Source organism: Aquila chrysaetos, chromosome 2 (assembly GCF_900496995.4).
Source record: "Aquila chrysaetos chrysaetos chromosome 2, bAquChr1.4, whole genome shotgun sequence".
NCBI lineage: Eukaryota > Metazoa > Chordata > Aves > Accipitriformes > Accipitridae > Aquila > Aquila chrysaetos.
In genome coordinates, this window is record NC_044005.1 from 24,064,571 (window position 1) to 24,077,666 (window position 13,096).

Genomic DNA, 13,096 nt, shown 5'->3' on the forward strand with positions numbered 1-13,096 from the left:
TACTTTGCACTAGAGGCCTGCAAATTAGTTAGGTAGCCTGGACATTAATTCTTTCTTTGAGTTGCATTCTAATTCTTCTCCTGTTCCAACAAAAACAGCCCTTTAACTTGTCAGCTTTAAGTTGATAAGTACTGGCACCTGAATATTAACAAATAAATAGCAATGAGAGTTAAAATTTAGGATAAAATACCATAATTTGCATAGTTAAAACAAATGAAGATTATTAGAGAGATTTTCAGTGAAGTGGATAGTGTTTTTACAGAAGAAAAACATTTGAAATATTTTTAAGTAATAATTTTTCTGAAATGTTACATTTCAGTCCTTTTTCAGTTTAAATCCTGCGGTCTTGAAAATCATAGCAAAAGTCATTTACATAGCTGGTAAATAAAACTGATGAATTTCTGGTAGATTTTCTAAGGAGTAACAACATGTTCCGGAGAGGTTAAGAAAATTTTCCAGTATGATGCAGTCAGGGCTTCTGTTTGCAGTACGTTAGAATTTTAGAGATGGAACAATGATATTTAGAAGAAAAATACTTTAAACAATTTCAAGATGTAATTGCATAGTAAATTATCACTTTAGCAAGGTCTTCACTACATTGTTAGTTATCTATCTGTATTTAAACTTTTTAAACATAATCAAAAAGGTATTAGAGAAAGTCTTTATCTTTCTCCTTATTAACATAGAAATGTATTACTCAAGATAATAGAGGAATAGTGACTCCAAGTCCATTATCTCTGTGAATGACTTATTTTCATATTTTCATACTTCAGCTACTGAATTATCTTAGTTATTAAAATAGGACTCTGACTCCCTGTTTTACAAATCTTATACAGAGCACTGGAAGATGGCTAGATTTTGTACATGGCTTAGCTTCAGAAATGTAACACAAAATAGTAATTTTAGTAGTTTTTCTCCAGTCATGTTAATGTATCTGCTTAAAAGTGAATTTATTGGAAACAATATGCCTTTCATGTTACTGAAAGCATATTTTAATTTTTCCATTTGTTTTATAATTGTAAATGAAAAACTGTTGTAAAAATGTGAAGAAAATAAAAAAATGTACTGGAGGATTAAGATATACCCATATATTTATATAATTTATGCAGTTTGTTTCTCCTTACTGTGTTATTTCTGTTTCTTCAAAGATGCATGGGAAGAATACAAATGGAGATTTTCTTTGCCTCTAGTAGTTGTTTATGACTAAAGACCTTTGAATTTCTGATTGAGGAAATTTGCAGTTTATGCTTATCAAGAAATTCTATTGTAGTTGTAGGATTCAGACATAAAATTCACAGATAGAGTGACTTCCAAATCAGGAGATATTACTCTGGTGTGATAAAATCTTGGCCTTGGAGTTTTTGGCCAAGTTTCATTTACACCAGAATGTCTCCATTGTTTCTTCCATCCTTTTTTATTTTATTGGGTTCTGTTGTTTTGGGTTTTGTTTTTTTTGTTAGGGGGTAGGAAAACCCCTATAAAATGACTGGCTAAACAGAAATACTGTCTCATTCAGTAAAAGGTTATGATATAGGTATAGCCATTTTTCACAGCTACACTGATCAAAATCAATAGTTGTAGAATAGTCTCAAGTAGAGAAGAAAATTGCCAAAAGAGAAATAAGAAAAAAATAATTTACCACAAGTCGGTGTTTCTAGTGGGCCTATTGTTCTGTTCTCACCATTTTATAGTAGCTGAAAGATATGAGAGAGAGAAGCAAGAACTGGAGAAACATATTTTGGAGCTTAAAGCAAAGCTGAGTCATAATGCTGTAATGTCAGAGGTAGAAGATCTAAAGAGATGCATAGAGCGTAAGGACAAGGAGAAAGCACAGCTTGTAATGCACATACAGGTAAGTTGGTTTTTTTTTGTGTTGTTTTGGTTTTTGGGGGTTTTTAAAAATAATTTCCCATACGTTCAAGGTAGGTGATATGCCAGATCAGAGAGTAACCTTTAAAACTAAGAGTAACTGTCATGCTCTTCTTAGTTTATTCTATAAATAATTTTGAAAGGTGATATGAGTTTGTAGAGGTTTTTGTCTCCCATCTTGTTAATAAACCAAAAAAGGTATTTGTTATTACCCATGAATTCATATTTTGGATTACTTTTCTTTCCCATGTGCAAAGAAAAGGTGATCTGATTTTATCAGCAGTTGCCATTAATAATGGTTTCTGGAATTACTTTTATAAATTAGTATTTATTTCCTTATTCCCCATTCCATCATGCTTCAGAACTAAAGTTTAACTTTAAACAAACTGGGATACCTTGTTCTATGAGATAGTCCAGTAGAGTAACAAAAATAGATCATAACTGCTCTTTTTTTAGCAATTAGATGCCATATAATAATTATATTAATAAGTGTTAGTATTCTTATTTATGGTAAACACATACTATTTAAAGTGTTTCTCTGTGAAAAGAATAATAGCAGTCTCTGACACTGGAATTTTAGTTAGAATACTTTTACCTTAAACATGAAATGAGCTATGAGGCAGTAGCCTTTTTATTTAAGACAGGACATTTCTATATTTTTGGATCTCATCTAGATTCGTCATTGGTAGTAAGATCCCTGAACAGTGACTGTATTCTACTGTCTTTCATGACTGTCAGGAGAAATGAGGATGTTTTCAAAACCCTATGTAGGATTTCAGTAGACAAGTACTTAACATTTGTTGTACTTGTATTGGGGCATTCAGTAAACCAGGGGTTTTGTATTTTGTGTTTATTTTCCTAATTAAGGTACTTTTCTTTGGAAGTTCAAAAGTAGGAATTTTTTTTTGTCTTTTCATAGATTTAGAGGACTACCCTGTTCAGTGTGCGTCTGCTGCTCTTTTTCCTTGTCAACTTCTGTGCTCATTTAAATCAAACTAATACATCAAATTACATTTGGAAAAAATTGAAGTCTCAAAATAAGTTCCTACATGCTTTATGAAAATTGGTCATTAAACTGGTTTAAAAAGCCCTAGAGTGCTTCTATAGAGGGTAAGGCAAGCAGAAATCTTTTCCTGATGCCCATCAGCATTTGTGTTCTAGCTGGCCAATACAACTGGAGACTAACCTAAAACATGCTATTTTTTTTGTTTTGTGGGTCCTGAGAAATTCCAATTACTTTGGTGGCAGGAGTTAATGGGATAAAAACCCATAGAAAACCAATTTTTTTAAAACTTCTGCTTGTAGTACATGCTTTTCTGAGGGTCAGAATGAAGTTCTAATACTAATTTCCTGCTCTGTGAAAATACTGATGGAGGAGTGCTCAGTCAGGGTCATTGTCATTGCTCTGAATTAGAAATATTTGACTTCCCTGATTATCTCAACAGAAAATACTTTGTACTTCTTATCTGCTTCCCACTGCCATTCTCCTACAGAGGCAGTAGAGTAACAGGAAAATAGCTAGTGTGTTTTTCTTTTAATGAGACATCAAGGAATGCAAGGATGTGAATTTCTAAACTTGGGTACTAACAAAGCATTTTGTCAAGCCTGTTCTAACAGCTGCTCCTATCAGATAGTCTGATTCCCAGTTGGAAGTGACCAGTCATGTTTGGGGGAGGATGTAACTGCACTTGCCTCTGTTGTACATGTGATATTAGAAATTTCTTTTGACTGATTTAAATGTCATTGTTTTCAACAATTTGAGTTGTGTGTTGTACTTTTAGTCCCTGATAATTGCCATAAACTCACAATATGACGTAAAATGGAGAGGATGGAAAAAATTATAATCATATTCTTAAACTCATGTTTAGAAGTGAGTTCAATCTTAAATTAATTTTTAAATTTAATAGAGAAAATTTTGATTTCAGTAGTTGTAGTTTACCTGAGGATGCTTCTGTAAGATCTTGCAAGTGTATGCAACTATCTTAAATATACTTTTTTCTGCATGGAACTATATAGATATGGGGCTGTTACAGCTGACTATTATGACCTGACTCTTACGGCTAAGAAATAAACAAAGTACACAAATTACAAAGATGCAATACCCTAGTTTCTCCATAAGCGTTTTTAGACTCATGCTTGTGAAATTGTTTGATTTACTAGTTCTTTCTCATTCTAATTAGGTCAAAGTAGTCATATGGTATTGTCCAGTAGAGCATAACAACAGACAGTCAGTTTGTTAAAATATTTCAAATTTTCTGCAGGAAAGTTATTGATTTGTTTATTTAAGATCAGAATTCTTCAGTAATACAAGTCTTTCAGTCTTATGAAGACAGTCTTATCCTCATTAAAATTCATTTTATGGCTGCTTTCATCCTCTAAAGATGAAAGTGTTAGCAAATTATTTTTATTATATGAGCCAATTAAGATATCTGAAAACGAGTAAGTAACACTTTTCTGAATTTAAAGAGATATTATTGCAAAGTAAGAGAAATCAGTACCTTTGCAGACCAGCCTGTATTGCCATGCCAATGGAGTTCAAATGCTGAAATAGTGCTACAGATAGATTTAAAATGTACAGCTGCTATTCACTTTGATCAAGTTTCTATCTAAAATCACATATCAACCTGGGGAAAAAAAAAAGATATTTTATCTGTATCTTATATTTACATAAACCTTTACCTGTCAGAATGAGTAGCAGTTCAGGCTTTGGAAAAATATGGAGGACGCATCACTTTAAGAAACTGATTTTGTGCATTATACCTTTTACTGAATTGAATACACTTCTTGGCTGATTGAATGTATGCATCTTTGATTATTCAATTCACAGAATTTATGCTTCCATGAAAAATCTAAACCTTCTGGATTAATGTTTCTTGATGGTTAGATACAATATGATTGGCAAGAGATGCAGATTAGATTGTGATGAATAAATTAATATTATTTGAGGTCTGCATTCAGGAAAAATTAGAGAATTAATTAGGTGCATGATTTGGATAGGATTGTTGAAAACAATATCAATGACAAACAGTGTGATTACATAGCATAAGAATCTGGTGACTGTGCCGCTGAGATACAGGGCAGAAAAAAGAAAGGAGAAAAATACAGGTGAAACTAGTATGGTGGGATGAAATGTGGCTTTCTGTATTCTTATCAGTGTAGAATGTTTGCCCATAACTGTGATATAAGGCATTAGTTCTGTAAATTGTAGCAAATGAGTGATCCTCAGTTACATTTTAAATGTTCATAAAATTTTAAGGAATGTTGCACTGAATACACTATGTGTTGTGTTTTCTATACCTAGAGTGAATGTTGTTTTGCAGTTTGTGGTGATTTCATTTTTAAATTGGGTGTTGAAAATGCAGGTCAAAAGTATGGTATGTGTAGTCAAGCTAATGTGAGTTACTAGAACGGTGGCAGATTCACATGTTTAGTGTCTGTGGTAATTAGTTTATACTTCAGATAAACAACTAGGCTCTAATTGGAAAATGTCAGCCTCTTTCTCTGCTTCCAGTTTCTTATGAAAGTTGAAAGCTAGATTACATATTGAGACGTTGGATATGTAGAAAACTAGATGAGCAACTGTTTTACTTGGGGCAAATGTTGCATCTGTTTTTGAGTTTGTTAATCACCTCTGTTCTGTGTCATCTCTAGCCAGAGCCTGTCAATTGAAATGTCTGTGGTGCTGTTGCAGTCTGAGGGCTGATAAACTTTAATCAGTTTTGAAAATAATACTTGCATTCAGATCTCTAGAGCATTAATATGCTGTACCCCAGGATTTAGTAACTAATCTTAATGATGTTTTTTAAGTGCTGCACAAACATAATTCTATTTTATAAAAATCTTCAGATATTAAAGCCAGGAGGAGAGTATTTGATGTTATGTTGGTGGCGAATCAGTTGACATAAGTATTCTAATACCTTTCCCTTGATTCTGTTAGCAGTGGAACTATGAAAATGCAGCAATAAATTTAATCAGGTTAGAAAAATTGAGACCCAGAATTGTCTTGTGTAAAGACTAAGAAGAGACAACATACCAGAATCAGGATTTTCTATAGTAACTGCAATGCAAAACATGCTAACAATTGCTGTACATATATGTACAATACATTTTAACAATTAACTGTTCTGAATATCCTGGGTTGCTTCTGTCAGGAGAACCTCCATACTGTTGTAATGTACGTCACACAATATTGTCATAGAATCATAGAATGGTTCGGGTTGGAAGGGACCTTTAAAGACCACCTAGTTCCAATCCCCCTGCCATGGGCAGAAACACTTTCTGCTAGACCAGGTTGCTCAAAGCTCCATACAACCTGGCCTCGAACACTTCCAGGGATGGGGCGTTCACAACCTCTCTGGACAACCTGTTCCAGTGCTTCACCACCCTCACAGTGAAGAACTTCTTCCTTACATCTAATCTAAATCTACCTTCTTTTAGTTTAAAGCCATTACCCCTTGTCCTATCACTACGTGCCCTTGTAAAAAGTCCCTCTCCAGCTTTCTTGTAGGCCCCCTTTAGGTACTGGAAGGCTGCTGTAACATCTCCCTGGAGCCTTCTCTTCTCCAGGTTGAACAATCCCAACTTTCTCAGCCTGTCTTCATAGCAGATGCTCACCAGCACTCTGATCATCTTCATAGCCTTCTGCTGAACTCACACCAACAGGTCCATGACCTTCTTATTTTGGGGGCCCCAGAGCTGAACACAGTACTTTGGGTGGGGTCTCACGAGAGTGGAGTAGAGGGGGAGAATCTCCTCCCTTGACCTGCTGGTTATATTTCTTTTGATGCAGCCCAGAATATGGTTGGCTTTCTGGGCTGCAAATGCACATTGCTGGCTTATGTTGAGCTTCTCATCAACCAACAACCCCAAGTCCTTCTCCACTGGGCTGCTCTCAATCCACTCATCGCCCAGCTTGTGTTTGTGCTTGGGATTGCCCCAACCCAGGTGCAGGACCTTGCACTTGGCCGTGTTGAACTTCATGAGGTTTGCACGGGCCCACCTCTCAAGCCTGTCAAGGTCTCTCTGGATGGCATCCCTTCCCTCCAGTACGTTGACTGCACCACACAGCTTGGTGTCGTCAGCAAACATGGTGAGGGTGCATTCAATCCCACTGTCCATGTTGCCGACAAAGATGTTAAACAGCACCGGTCCCAATACTGACCCCTGAGGGATGCCACTCGTCACTGGTCTCTACTCAGACATCGAGCCGTTGATCACAGCTCTTCGAGCATGACCATCCAGCGAATTCCTTATCCACTGAGTTGTCCATCTGTCAAATCCGCATCTCTCCAATGTAGAGGCAGGGATGTCGTATGGGACAGTGTCAAATGCTTTGCACAAGTCCAGGTACATGATGTCAGTTGCTCTTTCCTTATCCACCAACACTGTAACCCTGTTGTAGAAGGCCACCAAATTTGTCAGGCACCATTTGCCCTTAGTGAAGCCATGTTGGCTGTCACCAATCACCTCCTTATTTTCCATGTGCCTTAGCATAGTTTCCAGGAGGATCTGCTCCTGATCTTGTGAGGCACAGAGGTGAGACTGACTGGCCTGTAGTTCTCCAGGTCTTCCTTTTTTCCCTTTTTGAAAGTGGGGGTTATATTTCCCCTTTTCCAGTCAGTGGGAACTTCCCTGGACTGCCACGACTTCTCAGATATGATGGATAGCAGCTTAGTAACTTCATTCACCAGTTCCCTCAGGACCCATGGATGCATCTCATCAAGTCCCATGGACTTGTGCACCTTCAGGTTCCTTAGATGGTCTCGAACCTTATCTCCTACTGTGGGCAGTTCTTCATTCTCCCGGTCCCTGCCTTTGCCTTCTGGTGACTAGGGCAGTGTGGCTGGAACACTTGATGGTGAAGGCAAAAAAGTTGTTGAGTACCTCAGCCTTCTCCATGTCCCGGGTAACCAGGTGTCCCATTTCCTTCCAGAGAGGGCCCACATTTTCCCTAGTCTTCCTTGTATCACCAATGGATCTATAGAAGCTTTTCTTGTTGCCCTTGATTTCCCTGGCCAGATTTAATTCTATCAGGGCTTTAGCTTTCCTAACCTGATCCCTGGCTGCTTGGACAATTTCTCTGTATTCCTCCCAGGCCACCTGTCCTTGCTTCCACTGTCTGTAGGCTTCCTTTTTGTGTTTGAATTTGTCCAGGAGCTCCTTGTTCATCCATGGAGGCCTCCTGGCATTTTTGCCTGACTTCCTTCTTGTTGGGATACATTGTTCCTGAGCTTGCAGGAGGTGATCCTTGAATATTAACCAGCTTCCATGCGCCTCTCTTCCCTCCAGGGCTGTACCCCATGGTACTCTACCAAGCAGATCCCCGAAGAGGCCAAAGTCTGCTCTCCTGAAGTCCAGGGTAGAGAGCTTGCTGTGCGCCCTCCTCACTGCCCTAAGGATCTTGAACTCCACCATTTCATGGTCACTGCAGCCAAGGCTGCCCTTGAGCTTCACATTCCCCACCAGCCCCTCCTTGTTGATGAGAACGAGGTCCAGCATAGCACCTCTCCTCATTGGGTCCTCCATCACTTGGAGAAGGAAGTTATCATCCACGCATTCCAGGAGCCTCCTGGATTGCTTATGCCCTGCCATGTTGTCCCTCCCACAGATATCGGGGTGGTTGAAGTCCCCCATGACGACCAGGCCTTGTGAATGAGAGGCTGTTCCTATCTGTCTGTAGAGGGCCTCATCTGCTCAGTCTTCCTGGTCGGGTGGCCTGTAGCAGACCCCCACTATAATGTCACATGTCCCTGACCTCCCTTGAATCCTGACCCATAAGCTCTCAGTCGGCTCCTCATCCATCCCCAGGCAGAGCTCCATGCACTCCAGCTGGTCATTGACATAGACCAGCTCCTCATCTCCTCTGCCTGTCCTTCCTAATGAGCCTATATCTTTCCATTCCAACACTCCAGTCATAGGAGCCATCCCACCATGTCTCCATGATGCCAATAAAATCGTAGCCCTGCAGGTGTGCGCACTTCTCTAACTCCTCTGGTACATTCTTCATGTTACATCCATTTGCATAGAGGCATTTAAGTTGGGTCCCTGATGAAGGTGATTTACTGGCTGGAGTGGCTGGAATTCCTTTGTGCTGCTCTTCAGGTGCTCTCTTGCTGACCTGGGATCCTTCTCCAGGCTCTGGGCATCTATTGCTGGCACTGGCATCAAACTGGTAGGAGTGGGATGGACTGAGATTCCCCTCCCCTGTCAACTTTAGTTTAAAGCCCTCTTCACCAGCTTAGCAAGCCTATGACCAAAGATGCTCTTCCCTTTTTCTGACAGATGGACCCCATCAGCTCCCAGTAGACCAGGCTTCTCAAAGCAAGTCCCATTGTCTAAGTAGCCAAACCCCTGGCTGTGGCACCAGTCACGTAACTATTTGTTGATTCACTAGATTCGTCTGGCCCTTTCAAACCCCTTCCCCTTTGACTAGGAGGATTGATGAAAAAACTACCTGTGCTCCAGAGTCCCTTACTGCCGCTGCCAGCGCTCTGTAATCCTTGATACTCCTCAGACTGCTCCTGGCTGTATCACTGGTACCCATGTGAAACAACAGCAGCGGATAATAGTCAGCGGACTATACGAGGCTTGGTAGTCTCTTGGTGACATCCCTGATATGAGCCCCTGGTAAGCAGCACACCTCTCTAGAGAGTGTGTCAGGTCATGCTTCTATTGCATTCAGAGCAGCTCACTGAGTTCTTTAGGTGACTGACCTTCAGCCACCAAAGATATGAGATACTCCTTGGAATCTGGAGTCTTAATCTGTAAAGCAGCATTTCTCATCTGCTTAGAAATTTTTTTGCAATCACAGGTGCTTAGTAATTTGCTACTTGAAGGAGAAACTCAGATGTCCAAGGTATGTGATTTTTTCTTTTTTATTTTTTTCCAATAAGTGCAATCTCCTGACATTGCTTGTCCTTTCTCTTAGATTATCTCACTCTTGTTTACTACAGTCACAACTGAGAAGGAGAAAATTGGGTGAATATTTAAAAAAAACCCAAACCAAACATGTCTTTATATTCCTGTCTCATAGAAATCCTTAAAATATTTACATTCTAAATCACCTAGAGGAGTAATTCCAAGACAGGAGTGTGAAAATTGGGGTATTTTCTGCTAGGTAAGTAAGCATCACTCTGCCAAATTCTCCTGCTATAGTAAAAGGGCAGCATGAAAGGCTCAGGAGACAGTGGTTCTGGTGGAACCCCTGTTAATAATGTACACCGACATGGTTGTGAAATTGAGCTTGTTGTCCAGGCTTCAGTAATACAGAACCGAAGAGGATATTTTCAGGCATGTTCCATTGGACATGGACCTGCTGACAACTTTAAGCACTAATTTTAAACATGTTCCCAAAACAAAGATGGAGACTGCGATCTGTGATAATTCTAACTTCTCTACCAGTAACAGGGCGCTGGGCACTGTAAATCTAAACAGACCTGGGAGCTGTATTAAGGTGTAGTCTGTGGTAAGGACTGATGTTTCTCTTTGACCAGTTCCTTCAAATCCCACAACTCTGGAGGCTGAAAGTGAACTTAGGTTTGTTGTGTTAGGTTTTTCATTTATTTTTCTTTTAGTGGCACTTTATCTTCTATATGCTATGGCATCCTAATGAGGGCAACTCCTTTCCCACAAGTAACACAGCATTTCACCCTCAATGCTAATGAAAAAAAAAACCCCAACCTCCCAAATAAACCAACAAAAAAATCATGAAAACCCTGTGGTACAACACTTGATTATAATATTAGAATAGGTTCTCACAGTGTCTGACCCAGCCCCTATCCCGAGTTTCAGCCTGTGCTGAACTTGTATTCAGTAGTGCTCTGGCCACAGCTGCAGTAGAATGTGCATACAAACAGCTTTGCAAAGGAAACAGTCAAGCTATGTGCCTTACATTAATGATAACATTTTATGATGTATTTTCTGCATGCATATTTAATGCCCTTTGCAACTGAGATTCTGTGGTTGAGAGGAAGATGAGGACTAAAAGGCTGAAGGGAAACTGAGGATTGAGACTCCTACAGATGTCTGTATACAAATGATATAAAACATGATGGGGAAATAGGGGTGCCTACTTATTCCAGGTGTTGTTGTTTTAATATTCAAGACTGATCATATATGCATCCATAGTAGGATGCAGGTATAAACTTTCTATGCAAGATACTTTGTTATTTTAAGAGAAAATAGATGGCTTTCAAGACTGAGGGTCTTCACACACTTATGAACAATAGGCATGTGATATATACTTTATTAAAATTTTATGTATTAAATCTAATGTTTTTTGAAAATACGCTAAAATTGAAAAATGTGATGCTATGCATCTAGCTCAGTTATCAGTTACTTTTAGTTGTAAATATTGTTCAGAAAGAAATTAAAAGCTTAAGTTTATAAGGTCATCATTATGAAATGAAACCGCAAGGTCATACTTTCACAGCCCACCACTGCCAAGTACAGTGTTCTTCCAATGAGAACAATAATTTGCATAATTATTTCTTACTATCAAAACAATCTTAATTCTCATAAAATCAAAATTAGGCATTAAAAATATATAGTAGTGTAACTTGCTTAATGGAGCTTTGTGTTGTATTAACTATTTACTATCTGCTGATAGTACAGTTCCACAAAAGCTAGTAATCAGTCATTTTCTGAGCAGGGTTTGTCTGAAAGGGATATCGTGTTTAGCAAGGTATGCTCTACTAACCCTGTTGATTGTTATTTCCAATCATTAAGTGAAAACTGTGTCCTTTAAGATGGCTCTGATGATCTCTAGATGTTCATTATTGTAAAGGGTTGAAATCAACCACAATGTTGACATGTGTGCAGGCAGGTAATGACAAATGGCAAAGAGATTACTTGCCAGTAACTGTTCTGTTAGAAATGTTATTTTTAAAATTGTAAACAGTCATCCTACTTTTTTTACAGAAGGCTTAGAAATTGGGATTGTGTGTTGGGATTTTCCAGTGAACTAAAAGGCAGGACCATAATCTTTGTTTTTTATAAACACTTAAACTCTGTACATGGACAGTGAGGTTTGAGGTGTGCTCTTACAGATACTGAAGCAAAAAAACCCTCTAACAAATAGTGCTTGTGTATGTCTGTTCCCCTTGTGTGAATGTATGTATATGCCATACCTGTAAAGATGCTTTCTTCTTTCTGGGAAACCTGTATCTCTGTGTATAGATGATAAATGTGTTTTCATATCAGACTTTTTACTTTCTTATTTTTATGACAGCCCATGTCTGAAAAGTTGCCTATTTAATGTTTTAAATACCAGTAGGGCAAGCCCTTATAGATCAGACAGAACTTTGACAACTGCATACATGTTAACGTACAGATACATATATGTTTATTGCATGTCAAATAAGAGTTCAAAAGTACAGGTCAGTACATTTGGACCCCTGTTATGATATTATAAAAACAAAGTGTGGACACCCACTGTTTCTCCATCCCCTTGCTTTACAGGGAAGACTGCATGAAATGTTTATATGCTATGCTGCTGTTTTCCAGCTGACTTCAACTGTTTTGAGGCTGTGCTCACTTAACTCTTCTAAGAAAAGTGCAAACTATTTGCAGAGATATATCCCATTTTCACAAATCATAAAAATAAAACATTAAAATTTATATTTATATTGGTACATCCATGTCAAAGTTCATTTTTCCTCCTCATGCAAATAGCTCATGCTGATAAATTAGTTGTGCTTCAAGGTAAACATCTAAACCAAATGTTCCCTTTTTTTTCATTTTACTGTAAATCAATAAATCGGAGATTAAGATTTGCTTCTACAGAGTAAAATGAATGTTTACAATTAATTGAACATTGTTTTCTGTGTTTAAGCTTAGACTCATATTTCATTAAAAAGTCTGTGTGAACTGTAGTTGTATTAATGAAGTGTGTTCTCTGGGGGAATTATGCATAAATAACTATTTTTTTAATGATGCAGAGTTGAATAGTACATCAGTTTAGGCTGACATCCTCTGTGGTGTCTCCAGAGAGACACGAAATGGGAAGTGATAATAGCATGTATAATCACGTGACTTTGAAGAAATGATGACCCATTTTAGAAAATCTGTGGAAAGGTAAATGTAACATCTGACTATATTTTATCAGGCTATTTTTAACTTCTGCTACATTCAGAATTTAAATCTTTACCTTTAAAGAAGTATTGTAATATCGGTTTTCATTTGATGTTAAGCTCATTTTGATAAGAATTTCCTAGTTGTAGCTTGTCAA

General features: G+C 38.1%; 1 protein-coding gene across 5 annotated transcripts in view; it reads left to right on the forward strand.

Moving 5' to 3' along the window:
* Positions 1-13,096, forward strand: part of CEP128 (centrosomal protein 128) — a 150,570-nt gene that overhangs the window by 40,089 nt on the left and 97,385 nt on the right. For all 5 annotated transcript variants that reach the window (XR_005934205.1, XR_005934206.1, XM_029996103.2 and 2 more), the window contains one exon: positions 1,692-1,852. Coding sequence is in view for 3 of the 5 variants with exons in the window: in XM_029996103.2 (XP_029851963.1) it covers positions 1,692-1,852 (161 nt within the window). In the remaining 2 variants the exon portion in view is untranslated. The remainder of the gene's footprint in view (positions 1-1,691; positions 1,853-13,096) is intronic.